At 65.9% G+C, this 10586-nt stretch overlaps 2 protein-coding genes across 4 annotated transcripts; both read left to right on the top strand.

Annotated features, from left to right (window-relative positions):
* Positions 1 to 506: 506 nt before the first annotated feature.
* LOC141946973 (uncharacterized) lies at positions 507 to 3777 on the top strand. Of its 3 annotated transcripts, none has more exons than XM_074877669.1 (3): positions 507 to 528; positions 1973 to 2792; positions 3558 to 3777. In XM_074877669.1, exons 2-3 carry the CDS (start codon positions 2008 to 2010, stop codon positions 3562 to 3564), a joined length of 792 nt encoding a protein of 263 aa, XP_074733770.1. In that variant the 5' UTR covers positions 507 to 528; positions 1973 to 2007; the 3' UTR covers positions 3565 to 3777. The 3 variants fall into 3 exon arrangements, with proteins under 3 accessions (XP_074733770.1, XP_074733582.1, XP_074733674.1); XM_074877481.1 differs by lacking the exon at positions 507 to 528 and adding an exon at positions 1008 to 1057; XM_074877573.1 differs by lacking the exon at positions 507 to 528 and adding an exon at positions 1232 to 1299.
* Positions 3778 to 7574: 3797 nt separating this feature from the next.
* LOC141952955 (GTPase IMAP family member 6-like) lies at positions 7575 to 10337 on the top strand. The gene is given in 2 exon segments (XM_074891114.1): positions 7575 to 8576; positions 8579 to 10337. Coding segments are annotated over 2 exon segments (1062 nt in total). The 5' UTR covers positions 7575 to 7702; the 3' UTR covers positions 8767 to 10337.
* Positions 10338 to 10586: the final 249 nt, after the last annotated feature.

Raw genomic sequence — 10586 nt, 5'->3', positions numbered from 1 at the left:
GGCTGGCCCTGGCCGTGCCACGCTGCCTGTGCCAGGCCGGGCGCCCTCCCAACACCCTCTGCAGTCACTGAACCTCTCCAGCACAGCCGGGGGTTGGTTACGGCCTGGAGGAGCTCGTGGCAGCGCCACGACGGGCTGCAGCTCGGGGAATGAGTGGGGACCCCCTGGTCCCGCCAGCGGGCAGCTGCCATGGGCCGCACGGCCGTGCCCAGCGCGCACGAGCTTGTCCCACTCTGGGAGAAGCTGCTGCTCCCGTGTGGGCTGGGGGGACTCGGCACCGCCGCGGTGTCCTGGCCCCGAAGCCAGCCACGATGGCCACCCCATGTGTCAGACAAGGGTCCCCGGCTGTGGCGGCAGCACCGTGAGCACCCAGGGAGCCCGGCCAGCAGCAGGGGGGCTCCTCCCGGCGTCTGCGGCACTGACCAGACTCCCCGGGGGGCTCAGAGCCTGTGAGCTCAGCACCGTGTGCCGCCGGCCGGGCGCGTGGCTGAGCCCCCCCAGCCGGGGACACCCGGGTCCCACCACAGGGTGAGTTCAAGGGGGTGAGGGCACAGGGGGGGGGCTCCGGCGGGCAGGACCCGGCGTTGTTCTTGTCCTGGGGCGAACACCCACCACACAACCACACCGTGTGCCCACAGCAGCGCCGGGGCCATGCTGTGAGACCCCCCCGGTTTGCCCCTCCCCGCCCCCCGCATCCCTCCAGAGCCGCCATTCCCGCTCCCGCACCCCAGCTCGGGCAGCCGCGCCGGTTCCTCCGGTTCTGGGGCAACGTGGGCCCGATCCTGGGCCCGGGGGAGGGGAGGGGGGTGACGTTGCCATGGGTTGGGGGTGAGTCTCCTTTCGGGGGGGGGGGGGGGGGGGGGCGGTTGTCCCCAGGCAGGGTGGGCGTCTTGCCAGGCCCCAGTCGGGTTTCGGGAGGATGATGATGCTGCCGGGCCCGGCTCTGCCGCCCCTCGGGCGGAGCCGCCGCAAGGCCGGGGTGACGGGCGCCGGTGCGTCAGCGGGGCGGGAGGGGCCGGGCGGGGCCGGCGGGACGCGGCGGCGGTGGCTCGGGCAGGTCAGCGCCGGGGGGGGACGCGCTGCGGGCGGGGGGTGACCGGGGAACCCCGGGGAGGGGAGGCGGGGGGAGAGGGGACGGGGACCCCCCCCTGAGCCCCGGACGGCCCCTGCGCGGCCTCGCTGGGGCCCCGGCCCGGCCCGGCCCCCCCCGCCCCCTGCGCAGGAAGCGCCGCGGACACGCGTGGGACCCGCCTGGGTCGGGATGCGCCGGGGGGGCCCCACCCGCGGCGCCCGGGACAGGTGGGGGCGGCTCGGCCCGGCTCGGCCGGGCTCGGCTCAGCTCGGCCCGGCTCGGCTCGGCTGGGCTCGGCTCGGCTGGGCCCCGCTCAGCTCGGCTGCGCTCGGCTCAGCTCGGCCCGGCTGGGCCCCGCTCAGCTCGGCTGCGCTCGGCTCAGCTCGGCTCGGCTGGGCCCGGCTCGGCTCACTGGGCCCGGCTGGTCTGGGCCCAGCTCAGCTGGGCTGGGCTCAGCCCGGTGCACTGCAGCACAGCCCAGCTCCCTCCCAGGGCTGCTTTTGGGGGTGCCTGCCTCCCCTCCCTCCCAGCCTGGGCACGGCCTCCCCCGGGCAAACCCCCCCTGCGCCCATGGGGCAGCTGCCCACGCCCTGCCTGCACTTCGCAGGCAGCTGCCTGCCCAACCAGCCCAGGCCCACGAGAGCGGCGTTGCCACTCCGGTTGAGCCCGGGCCCCAGCACCTTCCACCACGGGGCCCCTCACGCCAGGCTGCCACCACCCTCCATCCCAGGAGACCCTGGCGGGGGGGATGAACATGGCGGGTGGGACGGACACAGTGGGTGGGAGCACCCAAGGGGGTTGGCGGGTGCTGGCCATCCCGGCACAGCCCGGTCCGACCAGTTCCCGGAGGCGCTGGGGCCGGTGCTGGGAGGTGCAGCCCCCTCTGTCTGCGCTCCCCAGGGATGCGGGCACCCTGAGCCCGGCAGCGGGTGCCCATGACGGACCTGGCTTCGTCGCCGGGCGAGAACCCCTTCGCCTTCCCGGGCGGTGAGGAGGGCCTGGGGGACGAGAAGGCGCTGGTGATCCACAGCCAGGCGGAGGAGGAGGCCGAGAAGGAGTTCAAGTGCATCCTCTGCGGGGAACGCTTCGGCCAGCAGCCCAGCCTCGCCCGGCACCAGAAGCACCACGCCGGGGAACGCGCCTTCATCTGCGCCGAGTGCGGCAAAGCCTTCAGCCTCAAGCACAACCTCATCATCCACCAGCGCATCCACACCGGGGAGCGGCCCTACCAGTGCGGCATCTGCCAGAAGAGCTTCAGCCTCAAGCAGAACCTGCTCACCCACCAGCGCATCCACAGCGGCGAGAAGCCCTTCTCCTGCCAGCGCTGCGGGAAGCGCTTCCGCGAGCAGCGCTTCCTCCTCAACCACCAGCGCACCCACGCCGAGGACCGGCCCGGCACCGCCGCCGAGGGCCAGCCCGGCGGCAGCCGCTCGCCGGAGCCGCGGGAAGCAGCCGGCGGCGCCTTCGCCTGCGCCCGGTGCGGGAAGGGCTTCAGCTGCAGGAGCAGCCTGGCCGCACACCAGCGCAGCCACGGCGGGGAGCGGCCCTTCGCCTGCCCCGACTGCGGCAAAACCTTCAGCCAAAAGGGCTCCCTGAAGGTCCACCGGCGCACCCACACCGGCGACACCCCCTTCGCCTGCGCCCAGTGCGGCAAGAGCTTTGCCCAGAAGGTCAACCTCACCGCGCACCAGCGCACCCACGGGGCCGAGGCCGCCCTCACGTGAGCCCCCGCTGCCTCGGCACCCCCCACCCGCGCCGCCTCCCTCCAGCCGCAGGTCCCGGCGGTGCCGGGGTCTCCCTCTGCAGCCCCCCACAGTCAGTTCCCCACCCCGGGCGCAGCAGGAGCACCCGGCGCCCCGCTCGCACTCCATCCTGCAACAGGGAGTTGTGTCCTGGGGGAGTTGGGGGTCACTAGACACTTCCCCGGGGTTTGGGGGCATGGGACAGCCCTGTCAGCACGGCGCAGGGAGCCGCCGGCACGCCTGCTCGGGGTGTGCAGCCCAGCCTGGCCACGCACACAGCCGTGCCCGGCATGACGGGGTGCCAGCAGCCCCGGCTTGGCCTGGGAAACCCCCCGGCCGTGCTCCTCGCCTGCTTCCCGCCCCTCATCCTTCTGCTGGGGTTTTTCTCCTGACGGTCACGAGGCCAGTCCCGCCAGTGCCGGGAGCCTCGGGCCCTCCCGTCCCCCACGCCAGGAGGAGCCTCGCGCAGCCTGCGTGGTTCCCTGGGAGCCCTTCCTCCCCTTGGCCCAGCACCACAGCGGCGCAGCCTCCTGCCACAGCTTAAACTCCCTGGGCCGGGGCGAGAGACCATGGAGGAGGAGGAGGAAGAGGAGGGAGGTTTCCCCAGGGCATCCCCGCGCATCCCCCTGCCCTGCCCTGGTTGGCGTGGCTGCGGCCCGGCGCGGTGAACCCACTGGCCACCCAGCGTAGCCAGTGTGCCGGGTGCCGGCGCGAGGTAACCTCTGCTGTGCTTGCTCGCCCAGGGAATGACGGCTGCGACCGCCCGAGTGGAGCCGGATCTCGGCAGCCACTGGCCACGTGCCATGTTTGGCGGGGAAGGAGCCGCCCCACCACGCTACCGTGGGCCCCGCGGGGGAGAGGGGCGTGAAGAGGAGGAGGAGGAGGCAGCGGCTCGCCCTGGCTGCGCAGAGAGTCCCCGACGGTGCAGAAATCACACGAAATAAAAATAAAATAAAACACAAAGCTCAAGGGTGGATCCTGCTTCCCCACCAGCAGCAGCTCCGGCAGAGAGGAGGGACTGCGGTGAGGCCGGGGCTGCACCCCGCTGTGGCGAGGCCGAGACCCCCGGCCCAGGCAGCGCAGAGCTCCCGGCTCGGTGCCGGCGGTGAGGAGCCCAAGGACGACCTGGAGGTGGTGGGAAGTGCCTGGCCAGGAAGGTGCGGGGCTGGGGCAGCGGGGAGGACCGTGAGCACCCAGCGGGTAGGAAGCCTCCACGCCAGAGATGTGCCGGCACCGAACCGTGGTGGAGAGCCAGAGCCAGGCTGGGAGAGCTGAGCTGCAGCCAGGACGGGAAAAATGCCCTTCTCTGCCGCGCCGGGCACGTGTGGCTGCAGGCAGGGACCGGCACAGGGCATGGCCCTGGCTCCCGGTGACAGCAACATCCCGGTCGCTGCCAGATCCTGAGGGAGCTGAGCCAGGGCTCCCTCCTGCAGACCAACCCCTGCACCCTCATGTTGTCCCTTGTGTGACGCCCTGGGCCAGCCGTAGGTGTCCCCACGGGGAGAGCATGTGTCACTTCGCAACACCCTGGCCCTCACCCCACGCTGGCAGCGGTGTTGGCAGCACTGCCCGTCCCCGGCCAGGATGCTCCATGTGCGTAACAATGAGCCGGAGCAGCAGAAATGCATTTTCCAAACCCAGGGATGTTTTGTCCCCAAAAGCGTCACTCTGCACAGGGCTGTCTCGGCATCAGCCGGCGGCCAGGCTCGGCCCTGGCTGCGGGTTGCTGGCCGGCACTGCGCCACCCACGAGCTTCCCCGTGGCTCTGGTACCCTTGGACGAGAAGCAAAGCCCCATGCGGGTGCCTGCACAGGGACCCCCCGCGCTGCCCCATCCCCCTGCCGCTTCCTTTGCCGCTGCTGTGTGGAAATGCAGGTACTTTGATGTGTATCATTAAACAAATTAAAGCCTGGAAAATCCCACGTCTCCATCTCATTGGGTGCGCGGAGCAGGGCTGTGGCAGCCATCCTGGCCCTCCTGCCGGTGCTCTGACCCAGGCAGGGTCTCCTGGAGAGCAAATCCAAACACGGGAACACGTATGTAGCAAAAAACCCCAAGTTACGTTCCGTGTTTGTGGTTCACAATGTGCCGTCAAGCTGGGAACCACGTTTGAGTGAAGGCTCCGGGCATTGCACGGCGGCAGGGGCTGCTCTGCTTGGGCTGGGGGCCTGGGGAACAGGCACAGCCGCTGCTCGGGTGCATCGAGACCGCCCCGTGCCAAGGACGGAGCTGCTTGGACAGCGGCGAGACCAGCTCCGCACCGCGGGCTGTCTGCGAGGGATGGGCTGCGTGACCTTGCTCTACATGGCACCGGCTCCACGTGGCTCCTTCCTCTCCGGCACAGCCTGGGGGGTTTCTCTCTCATGAGTGGGCGTTTGATCCTTGTGCCAGTCACAGCGCGGTTTGCTCCTGTCTCCCACTTGTGTTTCTGTGCTCTCCAGGCTGCCAAAGGCCCCGTGTTGCTGGCGGGATGGTGGTGGAGCGAGACCCCGGCTCAGCCTCCCCAGCGAGCCCCTCGCAGGCGCCCATCCCGGCTCGGTGGCTGTCACTGCTGCAGGTCTCGGCCGCATCCTGCACTGGGGATCGGCGGAGCATGTGCTGCACCTCCACTGTCCCAAGGGAGGGACATAACAGGGATGAGGAGTGGCCAGGAGCAGGGAAACCCCCAACACGAGCCATACACGAGCTTGGGCACCACGCGACGGGCTCGGGCCGGGCGTGCTGACTGGTGCGGTGAGCCTGGGCTGTGCCGCGAGCTCAGACACTGCTGAGCACCTGGGAAATCCTTCTTGTACCTGGTGGTGCAGGAGCACCACTCGTCACTGGCATTTCAAGAATAATGTGCCAGAGTGGGTTCCTGGCACGGCTTTATCAGGGGGTGTAGGGATAGGATGAGGGGTAACGGTTTTAAACTGACAGAGGGCAGATTTAGATTAGATGTAAGGAAGAAATTCTTCCCTGTGAGGGTGGTGAGGCCCTGGCACAGGTTGCCCAGAGCAGCTGTGGCTGCCCCCTCCCTGGAAGGGTTCAAGGCCAGGTTGGACGGGGCTTTGGGCAACCTGGGCTAGTGGAAGGTGGCCCTGCCCGGGGCAGGGGGGTGGGACTGGGTGACCTTTAACGTCCTTCCCAACCCAAACCGTTCTGTGATTCTATGCACTGAGCACGACGCTGTCTGACCTGGAATATTCCAGTGGCCCGTTTGGGTCTGGTGCTCTGGCTCTGCCCCCTCCCAGCTCCTTGTGCACCTGCACACGGGCAGAGCACGGGGAGTTGATTTCTCAGCAACAACTGAAAAATCAGTGTGTTCTCAACATCCTTCTCATACCAGATCCCTCACTGAATCCCAAACACAGCACGATTTGTGCTACTAAGAGGACAAATTAGCTCTATCCCAGCCGAGACCAGGACAACACATGTCGGGGGCAGCCCCATGTCCCGGGGTCCCTCAAGTCCCTGGGATCTCTGGTTCTCTGGGACGTGTGGCCCTCGATCTCTGGAGTTGCTGGATCCTTGGGATCCCTTAGTCCCTGGATCCCTTAGGCTCTGAGGTCCCTGGGTGCCCATGTCCCTGTGTCCTCAGTCCCAATGTCCCCATGTCCTGGGTCCCAATGTCCCTGACACCCATATGTCCTGGGTCCCAATGTCCTCAGCTCCCTGTGTCCTCAGTCCCAGCGTTCCCATGTCCCATGTCCTGATGTCCCCGTGCCCTGGCCCTGCTGTTCCCCCTGCCAACACCGAGTTTTGCTGCTCCGCTCTGGGAGCTCCATGGCCAGTGCTGCCCCTGCCAGGCCCAGCCGTTGGGTACCGAAGCCTTTGGGTACCAGAGTCAAGCAGGCAGTGGGGGAGAGCCGGCCAGGGCAGGTACTGGGGACCAGGGTGGGCACCAGCATGTCCTGGCAGGTTCCAGCGAGCCGTGGAGGTGGGGGAAGGACACAGAGACATGGGTCACACCTGCGTGGATGGGAAGCAGGAAACGTCCCCTGGCAGCAGAAGTCACAAACATCTGAGACCCCAGGGAGGTTTCAGGGGAAAACCCCATCGTCACAGGACAAGACACCTACCCCACTGGCGGGAGGGACATCACCACCCCGGCTCAGCCGCGCTGGCATCCCACGCATGGGCAAGGCCTCGCTTTCTCCTTCCCATCCCCTTCGTTTCCAGTAACGGGCTGAAACTCAGTCTCTTCCCCATTTCAGTGTGGGTTTTGCTTTTGCTGCACCTGACCAGGGCACCCACATCCTGCCAGGCCGCTGGAAGCCCCTGGGAGGGTGGGGGACCCAGGACATGTGGGACCCCATGAACAGAGTGTGGCATCCAGGGCCCCCAGTGGTGCCCGAGGCCGAGGATGTTTTCTCCTCAGTGGGAAACGGGTCTCTTGGGGAGACGTCAGCCCATGAGCCGGCTGCCACACATGGCTGCAGAGCCACCCCGGCCCCGCAGCACCACTGCGCACCCCCAGGGATGTGCAGGACCCCCCTTCCCGTGGGGAATTCAGGCCGGGGACATGCAGGACCCCCCTTCCCGTGGGGAACTCAGCCAGAGCCACTCTCGGGGGGCAGCCCTGGGGGAGCACTGTCACGGGCCGCTGTTTCCACCCGTCCCGCTTTCTACTGACCCAAACTGCTCCCGAAGCACCTGGGAGCAGTGTGTCCCCCAGCCCCTCCCTGGGAGCAGTGTGTCCCCCAGCCCCTCCCCGCTCTGCAGGCACCGCACCAAGCGTCACTCCCTTGGGGCACCATCCCGGAGCAGCCCATCCCTTGGGGTACAGCTCGGGGGGCAGCAGGGCTGCAGTGGCCTGGGCTGCGCCCGGGAGCTGCTGCGGGGAGGACTCCGGCCTTGGCATTGGCTCCAGCACAAAGGTACCGGGCTGGAGGGGCAGGGGAGGGAGATGTGTGAGGCTTTATGCTGGCTGGAAGGATTTTCTGGGGGAGGAAGGGAGTCCAGGCGTGCCCAGGCAGCCAAAAGAGTTGTGCAGGCAGGGAGCTGGTTTCTCCCTGCTGAACTCCTGCCTGCACAAAGCTGGTGCAGTGTTCCGCAGGCAGAAAGACCCAGTGGGGAGAGCAGGCTGTGCAAGAGAGCGCTTCAAGGTGGCCTGGAGGGTGTGACCAGCATCCCCAGACCCCCAGGCAGCCCCGGGGAGGGTCTCCTGGGGGGACATCCCACGTGGACACCCCAGGGGCCTGGCACAGGCAGCACCGTGGCACTAACAGGAGTCGTGTATGTCTGCTTCTGTCTGTGCAGCCTGGCCGTGGCCGCCCAGTGTTTTCCCAGTCTGATGCCACCCGGGGACAGCAGGGGCTCGGGGATGAGGCTCCTCCCGGTCGGGAGGAGCAGGGCAGGGAAAATGACCACCAGCAATATCCTCCTCAGAGAACGCATGTTCAAGTTCAAGTTTGCGACCAAGCCGGTGACCGTCAGCTGTGCACAAGCACGCTGTGATGGCGAGGACATCACGGTCATTGACACAGCTGATATTTCTGATCCAAGAGAGATGTACAAAGAAATTAGTCATTGCATCAGGCTGTCCTCCCCGGGCCCCCACGTGCTGCTGCTGGTAACCACGCTGGGCCAATTCATCAAGGAGGACAAGGAGGCCACGCAGAAACTGCAGGACATTTCTGGAGCTGATTTTGAGGCACACGATCATCTCACCCATGCAGAAGACCTGGCGAGGAGGCCGCTGCACAATTTCCTGCGGTATTGCAGCTACGGAGTGCTCCAGCACCTGATCCTGCAGTGTGGGAGCAGGTACTGCAGCTTCATGGCGCCAAACGGGACCGGCAGGTCACCAAGCTGATGGGGATGGTCTACAGCATGGTGTGGGAGAACATGGGCAAGTGGTTCAGCAACGATGTGTTCCTGGAGCCCAGATTAACAGAAAAGAAAGTGGAGCATCACGTGGGGAGGTACAAAGCAGAGAGGAGCGATCCAGAGCTGTGCCATGCAGGATAATGGTGGGTTGTGGGATAATTCTCTTCATTCTTGCTCTGTTTTTCCTGATTTTCCTTATTTTTCCTGATTTCCATATTTTGTGGTAGTGATGAATCACATTCACAGGAACATCGAGGCTGGCAGGGATCTCTGGAGGTTGTCAAGTCCAAGCCCTGCTCAAGCAGGGTCCCCCGAAGCTGGTTGCCCAGGGCCACGTCCAGTTGGCCTATGGACACCTCCAGGGATGGAGACTCCACCACCGCTCTGGGCAGCCTGCGCCAGCACTTCACAGCAAAAAAGTTGCCTGACGTTTCAAATGGAATTTCATGTTTCCATTTATGCCCATCCCCTCTCATCCTGGCACCGGGCACCACTCGGTCTCCACCAGGTGAGGAGAGGATCCCCCTCAGCCTCCTGCTCTCCAGGCTCAGCTCTCCCAGCCCCTCCCCATCTGTCAGATACTTCGATGTTCCAGTTGTCTTTGCAGGACCTGCTCCAGCATGTCCATGTCCCTCTGGCACACAGAGCACTCTGCTCCACAGACACGTGCCGCTCTCCAGCCCAGGGAGTCTTCATGTAACTGGCACATATTTCTGAGGGAGATTATAAACTAAAATACTTCAAACTCGCCATGCCTGGCCTGGCACCATCCCACTGCGGTTCCACGCGCAGCCCCAGGCGCCCCGATTTACTTCTGTGTGTGCAGCCACTGCTGCCACCGCTCTCGGCGAAGCCACCGAATGCTTGCTTGTCATGTGTGATGGGGACACAAGGGCGTGTTGGGAAGGAAAAGGAGAGATGGTGAAAGCCCTTCGCTGCCAGGCCAGGCGTGCGCGGGCAGCTGCGGGAGCTGCACTGTTCCTTGAGCCAAAGCGGTGCCTGCCCCAGGGTGTCAGGACCTGTCACCCTCCGCTGCCGCCGGTGCCCATCAGGGAGGCACAGCTGGGGTCAGCCAGGCAGGGGACAATTTGTTTTCTTTCCCAGGTCAGTGAGATGAGGGAAAACCCACGCAGGCAGCCTGGGCACTCTGCCAGGGCCTTTCCATCAACGCCCGTGGCACTGGGGTCCCTCCTTGCTGTCTCGGGGCTTTCAGCTCTGCCCTGCAGTGCTGGTCCCAGGGGTATGGGCATGGGACATGACAGCAAACTCCTCCCAGCTCCAGGCCAGCTCCTCTGGGTTTTCTGTACAATGCAGCAGTCTCATTACAGCAACCTCGCCAGAGCCACAGGTGCCTTGAGGGTCACCAAAAGGCTCCACAGAGCCAGGACCAGCAAAGCACCAGGGTCAAAGAGGGGGGTGCTTCCACAGGGATCTGCTGCAGAGCGGTCACGCGATGGGTCTGCGCGGGGCCGTGCCTGGGGCCAGCACCCACAGCGGCTCCAGGAACAGCACTGGGGGTGTCTGATGCCCACGCTGGAGGTGCCTCCTGAGCCAGGGAAAGTCCAGCCCCGTGGCTCAGCAGGAAACCAACCCAGGGTGTGAGCCCTCTACCAAAGGTCCTGTGAACAGGCTTTTTCCATGGATACGGCGAGCTCCAGGCATTGCAGATAACAAAGCTCGGGCCAGGCTAAGGGAAGCACAGATAACCTCAGCTTTTGCAGAAAGGGCAGCTCCCCTTCCTCACCCCCCGCCCATCCTCCCTAAACAGCCCTCACGCCCAGGCCCTCGGAGAGGGAGGATGCCCTTCCCCTGCCTGTGGCCCAGAACATCCCCCCCCGCAGGGCAGCCCCTGCTGAGTTCGCAGGGCTGAAAGTCCTTCAGCATCAGGGTGAAAAACAGTCGTCTGAGGAACCAGCTACAGCTCTTGTCACAACTGGGAAATTCCATCGTAAACTAACAGA

This window comes from Strix uralensis, chromosome 1, assembly GCF_047716275.1.
Source record: "Strix uralensis isolate ZFMK-TIS-50842 chromosome 1, bStrUra1, whole genome shotgun sequence".
Classification (NCBI taxonomy): domain Eukaryota; kingdom Metazoa; phylum Chordata; class Aves; order Strigiformes; family Strigidae; genus Strix; species Strix uralensis.
Note: the sequence above shows the minus strand (reverse complement) of the source record. Positions and strands in the feature narration are given on the sequence as shown.